The sequence below is a fragment of the Salvelinus namaycush genome, chromosome 10 (genome assembly GCF_016432855.1).
Source record: "Salvelinus namaycush isolate Seneca chromosome 10, SaNama_1.0, whole genome shotgun sequence".
NCBI classification, from domain to species: Eukaryota; Metazoa; Chordata; class Actinopteri; order Salmoniformes; family Salmonidae; genus Salvelinus; species Salvelinus namaycush.
Window position 1 is genome coordinate 41887516 of NC_052316.1, and position 20688 is coordinate 41908203.

Consider the following 20688-nt stretch of genomic DNA (forward strand, 5'->3'; position numbering starts at 1 on the left):
TAACTAATTAGTGATGTTAATTCATCAATCAAGTACAAGGGAGGAGCGAAAACCCGCAGACACTCGGCCCCCCGTGGAATGAGTTTGACACCTGTGGTTTAGACCATGTGTCAAACTCATTCCCCTGAGAGCAGAATGTCCCTAGGTTTTCACTCCTCCCTTGTACTTGATTGATTAATTAAGTTTACTGATTAGTAAGGAAGTCCCCTCACCTGGTTATCTAGGTCTTAATTGACAGGAAAAACCTGCGGACTCTAGGCTGTCCGTGGAATGAGTTTGAAACCCCTGGTTTAAACTCGGCTTCTTGATGTAAACCCTACTCTTTGTCAATGGTAGAATTCAATTCAACTACAATCCATTGAATATGGGATATTTTTTTAATTGGATGTTAAATGTGTTCAAAGGTTTTACGTCTGTATGGAACCCCTGGTGTTTGTATTTCATTTTAGAAACTGATTGCATTTTTTGATATTTTCAGACTATGTTACAGAAAGAATAAATCTGAATTGTATTTCTTAAATCTGCAGCTCATAGGCAGCTGTCAACAACCCAATGCACCAGCAGAGACCTTTGCTCAATGTTTTGAACATGAAGACTGAGGATGTCATGTCTGCACAGTCTCCTTGTTGTATGGATTGTCAGTCCAAGCAGGTCTGGGACCATGGTAATAATGGTTGTTAATCCTAATTTGGTATGTTTTAACAAGACCCTTGAGAGCTGTTGTAAAAACAATGGGTAATGTGATGTGCCTCATCTTTACAGAATAAGTGTGAAAATAGTTGCATTTGATTTGGATGTCTCTCAATGCGTATGTTGTCCTCGTCTGAATGTGGGAATGCTATGATTTACACACTGAAAGTGTTTGCCACACTTATACAAATAAAGAACTTATTTTGCCCCCATTGGAAATATTACAAAAATAAGTGTTATGGGCACGAGGAATTCTTTTAGTCTAAAAACAGGAAAATAATTAAAACAATAGTTTTATTTGCATGCCGCTTTCAACAACAACAAAAAACATTTAGCACAATTTGTTTAGCACCAACCTGGTCTAAAGAGCCCAAAGAGCATAAAAAGAAAATACATTGTATGTACAATATGGGACCCTCAATTTGGTTAACCTCTTTGATTGGTTAATTCTCCTCCTTGCTCTTATTCATTGTGAGAAGAAAGGTTTTTGAGAAATTCCCAGATTTCTGCACATCTTTGATTTCTTCCCCGTTGTTCAATCTTCCTCAAGATGTTGAAACTCTTTTTACCGTATTTGTTAGGATTTGGTATTTCTGCTGCCTTCTTGTGATAATCAATTGATGCATTGCGATCCTGGATGTGGAAGTTGTTGTATGTAGCGTAATGGAAGTAGAGCATCTGCAACTCGTATGGATCCTGCTCGCTGGAGAATAAATTCTCATAGATCTGATTGGCCATTTCTGTCCTGTCAATGTCTGATTCTGCGTAGATGCTTGCAAGCTCCAGTTGGACCTTTAGTGATGTCTCTGGATAGAGTGAGATCAGATCTGTATAGAGACTGATGGCTCTGTCGCACATGCTCTGCCTCCTCGGACTGTCCTCCTTTGAAAATATTTTCCATTTGTAGGAAGTCGCTAGCTGTTTTTTCAGGTAGCGCACATTTGGATGTCTTTCCAGAGCCTCGTCTGCTAGGTCAATAGCTTCATTGTGTGATAAATATGTTCTGTAAAACTGAAGTAAGGGTCTAAGACCACTGTAGCAACTGACAGGCTTCTTTAAAATTTGCTGCGCTAGCTGTTGCGCTTCCTCCCTTCTCACCTGGCCACTCCGGCCAAGTCTTAACAGATAGATACTTGCTACATACAAGTTGTCTGGATCGTGTTCCTTGGCAAGTCTCAGCTCCTCTAGAACCTCAGACTCCTTCTGTTGGGTGTTTGGATGAAAATATACTGATTCTAAGGCCAAGGCATGGCTCGATTGCCACTCCTTTCTCTCAGGTTCCATCCCAATAGCCATTTGAAAGTAATCTATTGCTTTCAGTCTTTTGTCCTGGTCAAACTTCATAAGGGTCCAGGCTTTTTCAACACACACCTCAGGGTGCAGTTCTCCCTGGGAAGGCGAGGGGTAATCTCGTAGCAGTCCCTCAACCTTTGTCAAGCACCGCTGGCTCTCCGCCTGGTTATCCAGGTGATAGTGCACCCAGGCTAGGTTCCCATAGTGGACCAGCTGCCAAGGACCCATCGTGTCTGAAGGACTGTTTAGGTGAAAGGCCTCCTCTGCCTTACTGAGGCACTGCAGGGCTGTGTCAGTGGAGTCCAGGGTGTGGTGTATGTAAGCCCACAAGTTGTACATCTGACCCAGCCATGGAAAGCCCTCGTCACTGCCAATGTCCTCCAGGTGATCTCTGTGAATGAGGAGCTTGGACCTGCTGACTTCCAGTCCCCAGGTGAAGTGACACTCCAGCTCTTCCAGTTTAGTCTTCAGGGCGGTCTGAGCAGGGCTGGTTAAGACAAGGGTTGGAACAGGAAACTGATTTAAAACTATTCAAACTGCATCAAAAGTTAATGTGATACAAGTCCATCCCTAATCTAATTTGAGTTAGTTAACATTGAGTTCTATTGAATCTGCAGTTTTTTGTTGATTTTCTTTATTTAAGGAGTACTTACTTCATAGTTGAGCAGGAGTATGATTTATTGTGTCTGTCTTGAGTTTCCTGGACAAGTGAGTAAACACCCTGGCTTTATATCCATGTCCTTACCGTTATCTTGCAGCGCAGTGGGTTGGGTGCCATAAAACCAATGTTCACCTCCACGTAATGCTTGGACTCTGCTTTCCATTTCAGCTAACAGAAACACACATATTGAAGGCTTTTACCTACATGTATAGGTGACTGCCCTAGACATCGCTCTCATGTAATTTCCTACAAAGAGAATGAACTGTAGTATATACAGTACCAGTCAAAAGTTTGGACACACCTACTCATTCAAGGGTTTTTCTTATATTTTTTCTATTTTCTACATTGCAGAATAAGAGTGAAGACATTAAAACTATAAAATAACACATGGAATCATGTAGTAACCAAAAACGTCTTAAACAAATCAAAATATATTTTATATTCTTCAAAGTAGCCACCCTTTGCCTTGATGAAAGCTTTGCACATGCTTGGCATTCTCTCAACCAGCTTCACCTGGAATGCATTTCCATTAATAGGTGTGCCTTGTTAAAAGTTCATTTGTGGAATTTCTTTCCTCCTTAATGCGTTTGAGCCGATCGGTTGTGTTGTGACAAGGAAGGGGTAAAACACCAAGTCCATATTATGGCAAGAACAGCTCAAATAAGCAAAGAGAAAGGACAGTCCATCATTACTTTAAGACATGAAGGTCAGTCAATGCGGGAAATTTCAAGAACTTTTAAAAGTTTCTTCAAGTGCAGTCGCAAAAACCATCAAGCGCTATGAGGAAACTGGCTCTCATGAGGACTGCCACAGCAAAGGAAGACCCAGAGTTACCTCTGCTGCACAGGAAAAGTTCATTAGAGTTAACTGCACCTCAGATTGCAGGCCAAATAAATGCTTCACAGAGTTCAAGTAACAGACACATCTCAACATCAACTGTTCAGAGGAGACTGTGTGAATCAGGCCTTCATGGTCGAATTGCTGCAAAGAAACCACTACTAAAGGACATCAATAACAAGAAGAGACTTGCTTCGTCCAAGAAACACGAGCAATAGACATTAGACCGGTGGAAATCTGTCCTTTGGTCTGATGAGTCCAAATTTGAGATTTTTGGTTCCAACCGCTGTGTCTTTGTGAGATGCAGAGTAGGTGAACGGAGGATTTCCGCCTGTGTGGTTCCCACCGTGAAGCATGGACGAGGTGGTGTGGGGGTGGTTTGCTGGTGACACTGTCAGTGATTTATTTAGAATTCAAGGCATACTTAACCAGCATGGCTACCACAGCATTCTGCAGCGATATGCCATCCCATCTGGTTTGCGCTTAGTGGGACTATCATTTGTTTTTCAACAGGACAATGACCCAACACACTTCCAGGCTGTGTAAGGGCTATTTGACCAATAAGGAGAGTGATGGAGTGCTACATCAGATGACCTGGCCTCCACAATCACCCGACCTCAACCCAATTGAGAAGGTTTGGCATGAGTTGAACCGCAGAGTGAAGGAAATGCAGCCAACAACTGCTCAGCATATGTGGGAACTCCTTCAAGCATTCCAGGTGAGTACCTCCTGAAGCTGGTTGAGAGAATGCCAAGCGTGTGCAAAGCTGTCATCAAGGAAAAGGGTGACTACTTTGAAGAATCTAAAATATATTTTGATTTGTTTAACACTTTTTTGGTTACTACATGATTCCATATGTTTTATTTAATAGTTTTGATGTCTAATTCAAGAAAAACCCTTGAATGAGTAGGTGTGTCCAAACTTTTGACTGGTACTGTATATTGTTTCAAATGGTAAACTATGCACTTACTTCAGTATACAGTTGTACTTACTGGCCAATATGACATACAGTAATTGCCCTGTTTTAACATTCAGCTTTGATCTTTGATATTAAGTATGTAGCTGGACAAAATATACAGTATATTAATAGATTTTTTGTGTATTTGTATTGTATTTGCAAGACATTCTACTGCACTGTTGGAGCTAATAACACAAGACATTCTACTGCCCTGTTGGAACTAGTAACAAGACATTATTTAACCAGCTAGGCTAGCTGAGAACAAGTTCTCATTTACAACTGCGACCTGGCCAAGATAAAGCAAAGCACTGTGACACAAACAACAACACAGAGTTACACATGGAATAAACAAACATACAGTCAATAATACAATAGAAAAAGTCTATATACAGTGTGTGCAAATGAGGTAGGATAAGGGAGGTAAGGCAATAAATAGGCCGTAGTGGTGAAATAATTACAATATAGCAATTAAATATTGGAGTGATAGATGTGCAGTAGATGAATGTGCAAGTAGAGATACTGTGGTGCAAAGGAGCAAAATAAATAACAGTATGGGGATGAGGTAGTTGGATGGCTATTGGCTATTTACAGATGGGCTATGTACAGGTGCAGTGATCTGTGAGCTGCTCTGACAGCTGGTGCTTAAAGTTAGTGAGGGAGATATGAATCTCCAGCTTCAGTGATATTTGCAGTTCGTTCCAGTCATTGGCAGCAGAGAACTGTAAGGAAAGGCGGCCAAAGGAGGAATTGGCTTTGGGGATGACCAGTGAAATATACCTGCTGGAACGCGTGCTACGGGTGGGTGCTGCTATGGTGACCAGTGAGCTGAGATAAGGCGGGGCTTTACCTAGCAAAGACATATAGATGACCTGGAGCCAGTAGGTTTGGCGACGAATATGAAGCGAAGGCCAGCCAACGAGGACATACAGGTCGCAGTGGTGGGTAGTATATGGGGCTTTGGTGACAAAACGGATGGCACTGTGATAGACTGCATCCAATTTGCTGAGTAGAGCGCTGGAGGCCATTTTGTAAATGACTGCCGAAGTCAAGGATCGGTAGGATAGTCAGTTTTACAAGGGTATGTTTGGCAGCATGCGCGAAGGATGCCTTGTTGCGAAATAGGAAGCCGACTCTAAATTTTGGATTGGAGATGCTTAATGTGAGTCTGGAAGGAGAGTTTACAGTCTAACCAGACACCTGGGTATTTTTAGTTGTCCACATATTCTAAGTCAGAACCGTCCAGAGTAGTGATGCTGGACGGACGGACGGGCATTCTACTGCACTGTTGGAGCTAGTAACACAAGCATTTCGCTGCATGTGCTATAACACCTGCAAATCTGTGTACACGACCAATAAAGTTAGATTGATTTGAACCCTGTTACCCATAGATGTAAAGGCTAGAAATGATTTTATGATTTACATTTTTTGTGAACCTTGCATTCAATTGGCCCTCCCTGTTGCACGCAACAAGCTTCCATTCCCCTCAACCTGGAATCAGGGGTAGACGTAACATAGCAAATGTAAACCCGGAACACTCCAATTAGTATGATATGTTACGTTCTATATAGTATGTATTCATGTGTGGATGTCCATCATCCATTTCGTACAATATGTTATGAATCGCAATTTGTACAATATGTTACTGTGACACACACATATGTATGGTCACAGTTTGGTGTTATTTTCACTTTCTTTTATTTAAGAGATGCGCACCTTATTTTTCTAACTAAATATACTGTTTAAGAATATATGTCTTCCAGACGTTACATTGGAAGTCATTTATACCAAGTGTCACCACAAGGGGGAGACTGCGATATTTGGCAGCTCTGGTTGATGATGTACTTTGACCGTGGCGCTAATTCCTTATTTTGAGTGAAGCTGTCCATGAACCAGACACCTTATTTCCAGTCTCATCATTTCCCCTGTTTTAGAGGTTTATAATCTGCTGACTACGTCTCAGTCCGAGGCGTGTAACATTCCGAATTTGCTAAAAGCTATGATATGTTACGAATTCCAATTTATTTTGGCTAATGTTAGCTAGGTCAGTTCAAAGCCCATGGCGAAGTCGGCTCAAAACAAAAGTGACATAGTTAAGCATGTGTAGTAATTAGTAGGATTCTGTGTTTTCCTGTGCCAAAATGATTGATTTTGATAAAAACCCTTTATCTGCCAATAAAATGTATTGTTATGTATTGTTAGATATCAATGCACTGTGAGAGCTAGGAACACAAGCATTTCGCTACACCGGCAATAACATCTGCTAAATATGTGTATGCGACCAATAACATTTGATTTTGACTTGATGATAAGTGCCCACTTTGCCAAAGACAGGGGCACAACATGTTTAACTTGTCCATGCCCAGCACATTCCAGGAACATGTGAAGTGTTTAGACTAGGTTTTCAGCAGATTGGAGTAGGCAGGACTTAAGGTGAAGTCATCTACGTGCCATTTGGTCAGGTCACAGGTGAGCTACCTGGGACACATCATCTCGGCTGAGGGAGTGTCCACTGACCCCTTGAAAACAGAGACAGTCAGGTCATGGTCCACCCTCAAGTCACTGACAGAGGCAATAAGCTTTTTAGGCCTGTCGTCATACTTGAGGTTCATACCAGATTTTATACCTATGGCGGAGCCTTTGTACAGATTGACAGATAAGGGGAAAATGTTTGAGTGGAACGCAGCGTGTGAAGTGGCCTTTAATGAATTAAAGTCCAAGCTTACCACATGCCCCATACTGGCTTTCCCAGACCCAAATCTAGATTTCATAATGGATACTGACGCATGTGACACAGGCATAGGGGCAGTCCTCTCTCAGAAACACGAGGGTAGAGAGAGTAGTAGCGTATGCCAGTCGGCCACTGTCAAAACAGGAGAGGAAGTATTCAACTACCAAGAAGGAGCTTCTTGCTGTGGTAGTGTTTCTTAAACATCTCCGACACTTTTTGCTGGGGAGGACATTTCTACTGAGATCTGATCACAGTTCACTGAGGTGGCTGAGGATCTTCAAACAACCTGAGGGACAGTAAGCAAACCAGACGGGACTATTTTCTTGTTTTTTAATTTACGGATAGCCAGGGGCACATTCCAACACTTACAAACGAAGCATGTGTGTTTAGTGAGTCAGTAGGGATGACCAGGAATTAGTGTGTGAATTGGACCATTTTCCTGTCCTGCTAAGTATTAAAAATGTAACGAGTACTTTTGGATGTCAGGGAAAATGTATGGAGTAAAAAGTAAATTATCTTCTTTAGGAATGTAGTGAAGTAAAAGTAGTCAAAAATATAATTAGTAAAGTACAGATACCCCAAAAACTACTTAAGTAGTACTTTAAAGTATTCTTACTTAAGTACTTTACATCACTGGCAGAGAGCCATAAAACAGTGGTGTAAGGGCTGTGTGGCGTGTGCTGCATACAAGTTACAGGGTCCAGCGCCCAGAGCGCCCATGACAAGGTCTGTCACAGGCCGCCCTTTTGAGAGGATAGCTGTAGACTTAATGGGTCCGTTTACAGAGACAGGACGAGGTAACAAACACATTATGGTAGTGTCAGATGACTTTACTAGGTGGTCAGAGGCATATGCCATGCCCAATCAGGAAGCAGTAATAGTGGCCAGGAAACCGGTAGAAGAATTTGTGTTGAAGCTAAGCGTTCCTCGCTCTATCCATAGCGACCAGGGGTGAAATTTTTTATCTTCTCTTTTTAGAGAGATGTGCCATCTTTTACAAATTAACAAAACACGAACCACTCCGTACCACCCACAAGCAGATAGTTTATTGGAAAGAAGGAACAGAACTCTGATCAACATGCTGTCACTTTTTGTTGATGACAATCAAAGAAATTGGGATGAGATACTCCCATATGAGATGATGTCATACAGGAGTAGTGTTCAATCTTCCATGGGGTTCACACCATACAGGGTGCTGTTCGGTGCTGAAATGACTTTACCGGTTGATGTGGTTATGGGATCACAACAAAATTAAGGGGAAAAGTATGTTTCTCAGTATGTGCAAAACGTGCAAGGATATTTAAGCACTGTAAGGGAAGCTGTAAAGAGAAATCACTTAAAAGCCACAGGTAAACAAAAGCAATACTGTGATCTAACGGTGACACCCCATAGGTATGAGGAAAATGAATACGTATGGCTTAGAGACTACCAGAGGAAATAGGGGTTGTCACCCAAACTGAGAAAGAAATTCAAGGGTCCTTTCAAAATTGCAAAAGAAACTGTCAGAGGTGTTGTATGAAGTATTACAGTGTAAGGCACGTTATCATGCCGTGGTACACTACAACAGGCTCAAACTTTACTTTGGGGTTGTTTCAGAGCATGAGGTCACTGGCAAGGGACAAAAGACTGAGTTGTGCACTGACTCATTTGTGCCTAGTCATAAATACTACCCCTCAAGGAAACAGGGTACTCTGAGGAAAAAGCAACCAATGTTGTCTAGGTTACCCTTTAGGAGAAAGGTGGGGGACATTGTGAGAATGGGGGCTCCAAGGGATGTTAATGTCTCAGTGGAACGAAAACTGGACACTGTCAGGACTGAAAGCTCAGTCAAAGACACGGAGACTCATACCACGCAAACGGACATGAACACTGAGTTGCCCTGTGCACCTGCAAGAGAAAGTGTGTTATTTGAGATGGGTCAAGCACCTGAGTCAACTGCAGCAGAAAATCGCATGGGTCATGGGGGTAGACCCCAAAGAATTATCAGGAGACCTGTTTGGCAAGAGGGTTTTGTGTTGGACACGGTCAATGCAGTCTAAATGTGTTTGGTTACTGTACACTTCTCAGAGGGTATTTTGTGTGTGTTTGTCCAGGTGTAACAGTATAACAGTATAACGTCCCCTCGCCCCGACCCGGGCGCGAACCAGGGACCCTCTGCACACATCAACAACAGTCACCCACGAAGCATCGTTACCCATCGCTCCACAAAAGCCGCAGCCCTTGCAGAGCAAAGGGAACCACTACTTCAAGGTCTCAGAGCAAGTGACGTCACCGATTGAAAGGCTATTAGCGCGCACCACCGCTAACTAGCTAGCCATTTCACATCCGTTACACAGGTTTATTAAACACAGTTCAATTTAAGAAGGGGGTAATGTAATGTTTTACACATCACACAATGTTATGCAAATGAGTTGCTGAATGTGAGGATGCAGGAGGCATGCTGAGAGAGTTTTTGGGAAGGTGTTGTGTGTGGCGGGTCAGTACTGGGGTGCACTGTCTGTTCATCCAAATAAAATACAACTTGATTATTCCATGGGAAATCCGTGTCCTAGACTGTTTACCCTAGTCAACAAACAACGTGCGTGTTTCGGTGGCCTTACAGGTTAGTTACACCAGGGCTCTCCAACCCTGTTTCTGGAGAACTACCATCCTGTTATGGAACGCCGTTTGGGTCTTAAAGCACGTGGTCAAAACGCGATCTTTTTAATGCTACGTGTGTAGAGTAAACAGGTGCAGGCCTAAATTAACGAGTGCATGAGTTAAATTAACGTCTTCACGCGCTAAATTAACGCCTACGCGCGTCAAATAGGCGCGTGCAAATGTGCTTGCAGGCGGTTCAACATGTGCTAAATAAACGGCTGCAAGCGGTCCTGCACACGTCAAGTTAGCGCCTACAGCTGCTAAATATACACCTACACACGCTAATTTAACGCGTTCCTTAATATGCTAGTTTTACTAGCCAATTTCCCTAGCTCCTCCTTTCAACCAGGTTTCAATAATCAGTGTACAGTCAGTTTGATGCAACAACACCACAATTGAAGATGGCGAGAAGAAACTTCCTTATCCGCTGCAAACAGACCCTAAATGACTGCACTCGGCTTCTGCTCTCCGATAATCCTGCACTTGATGCCCTTGAGTCCACATTAACAAGGTTGATTATTTTTAAATACTATTATTAATCATAAAGTTGATCTGCACACCCCGGCAATCGCCGCAGTCTTGTAACATTTTTACAGCCCTGCTAGCTACATAAAGGTGATTTATTGTCGAGGAGTACTGACGTGAAACATGTTTTTGTATTTTAAGGCATTCTTTGTATTTTCATGTATTTTTAGGCTGGCTAGATATAATTGCAATGCCACCTAGCCTTAGCCGCGCTAGCTCGCGATTAGCATGAAAACATTTACAAAACTCACATAATAAAGCTCCTTTGACCTAAGACAACCCTGTAAAAACGTTGCTAATATGTACAACATACCAGCTTTCCAACAGCACAGATATTACGTTTGAATACCCTTTGAAATTTTAATATTTCATCTAAGTCTATGATGCAGAAATGAACAACTTCAGAACCAGGAACGTTAACGTTAGTACTATGGCACTGTTTTAACAGGAATCGCATTTTCACAAAACTGTCGTCTTGCAGAATGGAGACCATGCAGAGGAGACTGGGCTAGGGGGAGGCTGATCAATGTTGGATAGCATGATTCGTGTTAACCCGAGGGCGACTGCCCTCAGAGCCATGTTGCAGAGGCTACATAGGTCATACCGTGTTGCTGTACCAAACTCGTTATGGTACCTTGATGGAAACCACAAAATGATAAGGTAGATGTATCTTTGTGATTGACACAATTATCTATATCACTGGTGAGAAGTTGTACATCTCAAATTGTTCATCAACAACTAACAGTTCAGTTTAGCAAGCAATGGTCAAATATGTCAATCATGTGGATAGTAATTGTTTTATTGTGTTTCTGCTACTTCTGTGATCGATAGAATATCTGCATCATGAAATTAACAAACATGCTTATATTGAGGTCATACTGAGGCAAAAACGGTTGGAACAAAGTATTTGTGCCTAAGTGACAGGAGAGTCTGTCCTCTTGACTCATTAACTTGATTCATTAACATTGTTCCACATTTTGGATGGTAATTTAATATCTGGTCTGCTGCTTTGTTATATACTGCAGGAACATGATGCAGCATCTAAGTGGTAAAGGAGGATGGAGATGTTTGTATATTTCATGTGTTCAGCTTTTGTATCAACCAGTGCTGTGTTTTCTGATTTAGGTGGAGGATAGTCATACATGGTGGCATTGATTAGTACAGCCGCCTCGTTGTGTTTCTCCGTGCTTCCAGCAACAATCGCAGCAGTACTGTAATGGATTGCTTCATGAATGCTGTCTCCAGATATGGTGTTCCCTCCAGAGTTAGGACGGACCAGGGAGGAGGAAACAACACCGTCTGCATGTTGAATGTAATACATATTGAAAATATGATTTAAAAAAATAGAGCTACATGCATCCTTAAGGTCTTCTTGACCTACACATGGATTCCATTCTATAGTGAGTGATGCATGCGGCTACATTTTTCTTCTGTAAATCATTTTCAGAACGCAATCACATTGTTTGACAGCGTTATTGCTTTCTCCATGTTTTTGAAATGTATAAGCCTTTGGCCTCCCGGGTGGCGCACCAGAGATTCTGGGTTCGAGCCCAGGCTCTGTCGCAGCCGGCCGCGACCGGGAGGTCCATGGGGCGACGCACAATTGGCCCAGCGTCGTCCGGGTTAGGGAGGGTTTGGCCGGCAGGGATATCCTTGTCTCATCGCGCACTAGCGACTCCTGTGGCGGGCCGGGCGCAGTGCACGCTGACCAGGTCGCCAGGTGTAAGGTGTTTCCTCTGACACATTGGTGCGACTGGCTTCCGGGTTGGATGTGCGTTGTGTCAAGAAGCAGTGCGACTTGGTTGGGTTGTGTTTCGGAGGACGCATGGCTCTCGACCTTCGCCTCTCCCGTACGTGAGTTGCAGCGATGAGACAAGACTGTAACTACCACCAATTGGATACCAAGAAATTGGGGAGAAAAAAGGGGTAAAAAGAGAGGGGGAAAAGAAATGTATAAGCCTTTAAATGACCTTTTACAGACTACTTCTACAAATGAGGTTACACTTGTGGCGGCACCTATTCCTGTGGCACCCCATCTTCTGCACCACTTCTTGTGGCCCCCCTCCACCTATACCACTTCCTGTGGCCTCCCTTCCACCATTCCTTGAGGCTTATTCCTTGCAAATAAATTCATTAAAAATCCTACAATGTGATTTTCTGAATTTTCCCCCCTCATTTTGTCTGTCATAGTTGAAGTGTACCTATGATGAAAATTACAGGCCTCTCTCATCTTTTTAAGTGGGAGAACTTGCACAATTGGTGGCTGACTAAATATTTTTTTGCCCCACTGTATATGACTTGAGTAAGACATTTGATTTTTGTATGTAATGTGTCCTTTATTTACTGTTTGTTGTCATTTTCACTTCGGGGGCTTCAGCACTGCTAGCCAGTGGAGCCACACCTACAGTTCTCTGCAACCGCACGGCAAGTGGTACCGGAGCACCAAGTCTAGGTCCAAGAGGCTTCTAAACAGATTCTACCCCCAAGCCATAAGACTAGTGAACATCTAATCAAATGGCTACCTAGACTAATTGCTGCTACTCTATCGATGCATAGTCACTTTAATATCTCTACCTACACGTATATATTAACTCGACTAACCAGTGCCCCCGCACATTCTCTGTACCGGTATCCCCTGTATATAGCCTCGCTATTGTTATTTTACTGATGCTCTTTATTTACTTTAAAAAAAAAAGTTTTTTTGTAACTGGCTTGTAAGTAAGCATTTCACTGTAAGGTCTACTACACCTATTGTATTTGGCACATGTGACAAATACAATTGGATTTGATTTAAATAATTAATTTAAGGGGAATTATCCAAAACGTTTATTGCATGACCACCTGGTAAATTGGGAATACTGCAGCCAATGTTAATTGATGTGTCCCAAAATTATTGATATTATGAAAGTTTCCGACAGGATTGTCCATCAGCAAAATAAGATTGTGCAGTGAAAGTTTTCAAAAACATTACAACCAACCAGAATCAATTGGACACAGTAATACATAATGCAGCTTTATTTAAAGAAATGTATGATTTCTTAGTGGGTAAACTGAGCATTATGCTAAGTAGTTAAGACATGGGACTATGTTACAGTAAATATTTACATGTTATGGCAATAAGACACTGTAGTTGGTACACAGGTCGTGGTGCAGCAAGTTTGAGGGTAGTGGAGAAGCACAAGTGGGACTTTGAGTGAAGTAACTGAGGACAGAAAAGGATATCAGGGTGCCCAGGAACTGGAAGCTGCTGATCATCTCCATGTCAATGTACAGTAGATGGGAGAATAGATGGTGATACTTGACCACTTTGTTTTGCTTATGCTGAGACTTGTCCTATCACCATTGTCAGGTCCCACAGCTCCTTCATGTACTCATGGTGTACCATGGTAGTGTCGGGTCCATTCTTGGGATACACATTCTTATAATGTAAAAATTGAATTTATTACAGGATTTACAGCCAGAGCCTGCTAACCAGTTTGTGGGTAAGGATGGTGTTGAACACAGCTATAAAAGAAAAAGCACTCTGACGTATGTAAAAATGTATAATTGACATTTGTTAGGACAATAGGCAAACTGGAGTTGTACATAGTGTAGCACAATCTATTGTTCAATTAAAAAAAAAAAACATCTATATTGACTGGGCTGCAGTGGAGACGGTAAGAAGCTTCGATATCATGGGGACCTAACTTCTAACGTCCTTTCCTGGTACACAGACACTGCAGTCAAATGCCATCCAGCGGCTCTCCGTGGCTGAAGACGTTTTGCCTGACGTCAAACATTAAGAGTCAGATTGAAGTGTCTGAAAAAATGTAAACCGACCCATAAGAGCAGATTACTTTCATCTTTACTGGCACAGTTTTAAAATGTCTAACTGTAGTCACTTTCAATTGATTCATTGACTCCAAGAACCATAGATTGTTTGTAGTTCATAACATTAACACAACTGACAAACGTTGCTTGACTAAATTGGGATACAAGTTTTAATAACATTGAATATTTGATTGATTGTTGCATACCTTGTCGTGTTGTGCATGCATGCCAACCAGGTGAGAATCACCAAAATGTATTGATACTTGATGAATCAGGTCTTCTCTGCTGCTTTATCAGCCTCCCCCTTGTCCACTCCAAGCTCCTCTTCATGGATCCCTTCTGCAAGACAATTGTGTGAAAATAAAGCGGAAGGAATTGGAACCATATTCCTTTGAAGCAGTACTGGGTATATGCCTGAAGTTATTTTACCCCAATAAGCTTTGATGGAATATATTCCAAAAAGTGAACATGCACATTAGTCTACTCTGTTCGAAAACTGACATAACCTTAGATGTTAGCAAAGGATGTTAGCCAAATTTGCTTTATGTGAGCTTTTGTCTTCACGCTAATTACGAGCTAGCGCGGCTAACGCTAGTATTTAAATGAAAGCTAGTCAGGCTGAAGAAGTTGCATACCTTAAGTTTTGCTTAAATACAAGGCTTTGGGCTAAAAACGTAACTCAAAAACATGTCATGCTTCAGTAATAGCCGATAGGTCACATTTAGGTAGCTTGTCTTCCTTCAATCAATGATAAATCAAAATAAATACAATAGTTAAAAAATCGAAAACTACCAGGATTTTGAGTATCTCCGTTGTCTAATCCATGTATGCCTGGCCCTGCATGCAAGCAACAATTTTGCTAGTATGTAAGTTAATTTACCTTGATAGTATTAACACAGTCCAATGTGTTTCTGTGGCTGTTATAGTTATGTTTTTTTCAGCAGGGCTTTTAATAAAACACAAGACGGTGCCGTTCCCTGCGGCTAGCAGTATGACCGGGCAAAGTTTGAGGCCAACTAAACTATATGATATAATATGGCCGGGGTCGTAGGCTACCGACGTTAGCTAAATTAGCTAGCAAAATATCTGACTTAGCTTATGCTAAGCACTGCTGATCCTGGTGCTAGATTAATGTTAGCTAAATGTTATAGCCAGTGATGAGAAACAGATCCTTCCACTGTAAACTAGCTGATAAACTTTACGAATCAGTAACAACAAATTTCAGACAAAACCGTTACCTTGTAAAGGTTCAAACCCTGCTTGCAGTGGAAAAGGATGTTCCTTCATACTGTGAAATCTGGTTGAAAGGAGAAGCTAGGGAAATTGGCTAGTAAAATTAGCATATTAAGGAACGTGTGAAGTTAGCGTGTGTAGGTGTATATTTAGCAGCTGCAGGCGTTAACTTGACGTGTGCAAGACCGCTTGCAGCTGTTTATTTAGCACATGTTGAACCGCCTGCAAGCACATTTGCACGCTTAGGCGTTAATTTAGCGCCTGCATCTGTTAACTTTACACACGTAGCAATAAAAAGATTGCGATTTGACGACATGCTTTAAGACCCAAACGACGTTCCATTCTTCTAGGTAGAGTTCCTCTGTCCAGTGTTCTTTTGCCCATCTTAATATTTTATTGGCCAGTCTGAGAAATGTCTTTTTTTCTTTGGAACTCTGCCTAGAAGGCCAGCATCCCGGAGTCGCCTCTTCACTGTTGACGTTGAGACTGGTGTTTTGCGGGTACTATTTAATGAAGCTGCTAGTTGAGGATTTGCGAAGCATCTGTTTTTCAAACTAGACACGCTAATGTACTTGTTCTCTTGCTCAGTTGTGCACCGGGGCCTCCCACTCTTCTTTCTATTCTGGTTAGAGACAGTTTGCGCTGTTCTGTGAAGGGAGTAGCACACAGCGCTGTACGAGATCTTCAGTTTCTTGGCAATTTCTCGCATGGAGTAGCCTTCATTTCTCAGAACAAGAATCGACTGACGAGTTTTGGAAGAAAGTTCTTTGTTTATGGCCATTTTGAGCCTGTAATCGAACCCACAAATGCTGATGCTCCAGATACTCAACTAGTCTAAAGAAGGCCAGTTTTATTGCTTCTTTAATCAGGACAACAGTTTTCAGCTGTGCTAACATAATTGCAAAAGGGTTTTCTAATGATCAATTAGCCTTTTAAAATGATAAACTTGGATTAGCTAACACAATGTGCCATTGGAACACAGGAGTGATGGTTGCTGATAATGGGCCTTTGTACGCCTATCTAGATATTCCATTAAAAATCAGCTGTTTCCAGCTACAATAGTCATTTACATCATTAACAATGTCTACACTGTATTTCTGATCAATTTGATGTTATTTTAATGGACAAAAAAATGGAAATATCTAAGTGACCCCAAACTTTTGAACGGTAGTGTACATCCTTCAACCAGGTGGCAATGAGTGAAGCTAGCTAACTTAAGTAGCGTGTTAGGTAGCTGACGGTAAATATCTATGGGTGTGATGAACCTGCAGTGCTGCTTTTCTTTGATCTTGCATCTGTTCACTTTATTGGTGTGTTAACTATTACTACTAGCCAATAATAACGTTTGTTATTGAAAGCAAAAATGTGCAAAATAAGTGCCTCACATAATCATGAGCTAGTTATGTTTAGCTAGGGTCCATACTATCCGGGCTCCTTGTGATGTCCCTGCATGGTTAGTGAAGGGGTATGGTAGGGTAGGCACATCCCAAGGATTCTGGATCGCGCTAACCATTTAACTAGCAGTACACAAACTAGGTAATTAGCTATGGCATTCTTCAACTTCTGCTCTATCTACTTTCTGGTTATCAGCTTGCACTGGAGGCTGTGTAGGTACATGCGTTGTCGTAACGCGCTCGGTGTAAGGAGGAGGTGAGGGGTTGCAGTCTCATGCCACAGCCAGAGATGGACACCTGGACACCCAATCCTCGAGCGAAACCGTTCTTTCCAGCCAACAAAGGAGCCTCTACCTAACCTGGAAATACAACCTAACTAACAAGAGAGTCATCTGCTGAGGCCTCCAGGTGAGTATTCACTGTCACCTTTGGTTAGGCTACATTTGAGATAATTTTGAGAACAACTTCTTGTCTTTTACTTCTGTGCAGGCTGGAGCGGTTCTATTTTATTCTGGTCACAGTCCTTGTGAATATCAAACTCATATTAGACACAAGACGCTAACAAGGGAGAGCCAGTACAGGAGTATGTTGAGTCTTGAACATTCTTCCACCATTTGTTTCACACATTTCCATTATTCCGTATATAAAAAGTTGTTCCTCACTAGCATTAGCCTTAAGAAGTTGATGACATATGAAAATCATACTGCTGAACAATATTATGCACAGTCTTAGTCAACTTATAAAACAAGTTTCCATAATTCAAAATGGCTGACCTCCCCTCTGCTCCCTTTCAGACGAGACCCTGTGCACGCTGGCAAGCGGTAGGAAGCTCCTGGACATCAAGGTGTACTTCAGCTGCTCCAAGGTCTGTGTGGCAGTGGACGGCACCACTAAGTATGGACTTCTGTATTTAGCTACCCTTTAGTTGTTTGTGTGTGTACAGGAGCCCATGGATGTGTTGGAGCTGTTTGGACTGAAGGGGGTTCAACACACTCCCATCAGCATCAAGAATACCAGATTATCACAGGTGAGGTGTCTGTCAGCCAACACACTCCCCATCAGCATCAAGAATACCAGAGTATCACAGGTGAGGTGTCTGTCAGCCAACACACTCCCCATCAGCATCAAGAATACCAGAGTATCACAGGTGAGGTGTCTGTCAGCCAACACACTCCCATCAGCATCAAGAATACCAGAGTATCACAGGTGAGGTGTCTGTCAGCCAACACACTCCCATCAGCATCAAGAATACCAGAGTATCACAGGTGAGGTGTCTGTCAGCCAACACCTCCCCATCAGCATCAAGAATACCAGAGTATCACAGGTGAGGTGTCTGTCAGCCAACACACTCCCATCAGCATCAAGAATACCAGAGTATCACAGGTGAGGTGTCTGTCAGCCAACACACTCCTCACCCTCCGAGCAGCCGCCATCAGAGACACGGACCAGCTGAAACAGTCAACTAGAAATCACTTATTTTATCTATGAGATGGACCGTTTCAGCAAAGCAGCAATATCATAAAGACTGGTTCATATAACATGAACTCCTGTCAGACACCAACCAATGACACAATCAATGGCAATGTTGTGTTGTAATGCACACAGTGTTTTGGCATCGCTAAACCCACTCACTACCACCTCTCTCTCCTCTCTCAGCACTACGAAGCCAGTCTGACTGCAACCTTCAACCTACACCCAGTGACTATTTTCATCTTCCCGTCCACCTCCACCTGGTTATGTGGTTGTTATGTGGTTGATTTGCAGGATGCCAACTTTGCTCTAGTCCTGGAAGAAGTCCTGGATATCTCCATAGATTTCTTCAGGTATGTCTATAGTTTTAGCTTGATGGAAGCTTTAACTATACAACATATAGAGGGGTACCACTATATCTAGAATACGCCCTCAAAATGACTATTTCTTCAATCTCAGAGCAAAGATCATTGGAAGCTCGTCAATGAGTTGAATGTAGCCGGGCATGTGCTTTAGGATGAATGTTACCATTAATGACCAGAAGGGGGCAGCAGATCCACATGCTTCCTGCTGTTGTAACTCACTGGGACACTCATTCTCCATTGTGTGCCCCAAGCCTTCAATATATTTACTGTTGAACAGGTGTGCACTCTGTCCTCTATAAACTAATGACTGCAAATGCTTTAGAAACATTTGGAGGATTGGGCCGATTGAATCCAATGCTTGTTTACCCTCGCGAACATGCCCTTTTGAAATTACATTTAATAAATCAAATCAAATGTTATTGGTCACATACACATGGTTAGCAGATGTTATTGCAAGTGTAGCGAAATGCTTGTAGCAAAATTTCCTAAGGACTAGAAGTGAGGCAGCACTCTCTGTCGGCGCCATCTTGATCATTTAGCCAATTAACTAGGAATCAGATAAATCAAAGCTGTATACACACAGAGAAAGACCAGCAAGAACTTGTAGAGGTAGAAAGCCAAGTTCAACTATCACCATACAGGAATGGAATGTATTATAGTAGAGTAGTCTTGAATTGGCTTTAAAGATTTCCAACATGAAATGAAGCTATCCAAGTATTGTTGGTGAACTGATGCTGTTCTCCTGGTGGCATCATGTTTAATATTGTTGATGTTGTCCAGTTTCCTGAGCCAGACCTGATCTACTGAACGAGGATGACAGCCTGAGCTGCATCTCAGTCTGGAATGACCAGGTCAGTCCGTGTCCTGTCTCCACCTCTCACTTTAACACCTCTACACCCTTAAAAGCTTTCCCTTCGTTGCTGTAATGTGTGGAAATGATGTTCTTATGTAATGTGTAGTATCTGTTGTAATTCTGCTGTGCAGGGTTATCAAAACACAGCAGAGGACCTCTCCCTGCTCTACAGAGTGGAGAGTGTGCTTATGTAGTGTGTGTGTTATAACAGGGTTATGAACACACAGTGGAGGACTTCGCCCTGCTCTACAGAGTGGAGAGTATGTCAGGGCTTGGCTGGATGCTGAAGAAGAGCCTCGACAAGGATGATCTGGAGGCCAAATGGCCCATGTCTGAGAAGGTGTGTGTTTCTATCAGTCTATTTTCATTGTGAAATGAAAACCTGGGTGTTTCTATCTTTGGGACTGGGACATGTGGATGTGTATGCTAGAGCAGAGGAAAGGTAGAGTTTATCATCCTTGACGTGTCCTGCTGCTACCGCTTTGGCATCATCAGGCTCAACATGAACGGCTATTCCACGTAAGGCCCTCTTCACTACTTGCACAGGGTCAATCATATAGCCCATTGTCTTACGTCAGAGCGTGATGAGTCTGCACTGATTGCAACGGGGTCTAGTTAAAACGATGACATCTGTCGTATAGTTTGAGCGGACTGTATTAAAGACTGTAACTCCCCCCCCCCCCCTACCATCAGACTGTAACTTTCTCCCCCTACCATCAGACTAACTTTCTCCCCCTACCATAAGACTGTAACTTTCCCCCCCTACCATCAGACTGTAACTTTCCCCCCCTACCATCAGGCTGTAACTTTCCCCCCCTACCATCAGGCTGTAACTTTCCCCCCCTACCATCAGACTGTAACTTCCCCCCCCCCTACCATCAGACTGTAACTTCCCCCCCCTACCATCAGACTGTAACTCCCCCCCCCCCACCATCAGACTGTATCCTTCCCCGCTACCATCAGACTGTAACTTTCCCCACTACCATCAGGCTGTCACTTTCCCCCGCTACCATCAGGCTGTCACTTTCCCCCGCTACCATCAGACTGTAACTCCCCCCCCCCCCCCCTACCATCAGACTGTAACTTTCCCCCCTACCATCAGACTGTAACTTTCCCCCGCTACCATCAGACTTTAACTCCCCCCCCCCCCACCATCAGACTGTAACTTTCCCCACTACCATCAGGCTGTCACTTTCCCCCGCTACCATCAGGCTGTCACTTTCCCCCGCTA

General features: G+C 42.7%; 1 protein-coding gene across 1 annotated transcript; it reads right to left on the bottom strand.

Annotated features, from left to right (window-relative positions):
* Positions 1 to 1152: 1152 nt before the first annotated feature.
* LOC120054352 (interferon-induced protein with tetratricopeptide repeats 2-like) lies at positions 1153 to 13717 on the bottom strand. Its single transcript, XM_039001761.1, has 3 exons — positions 13673 to 13717; positions 2729 to 2812; positions 1153 to 2499 (listed from the first exon to the last, which is right to left on the bottom strand). Exons 1-3 carry the CDS (start codon positions 13715 to 13717, stop codon positions 1153 to 1155), a joined length of 1476 nt encoding a protein of 491 aa, XP_038857689.1.
* Positions 13718 to 20688: the final 6971 nt, after the last annotated feature.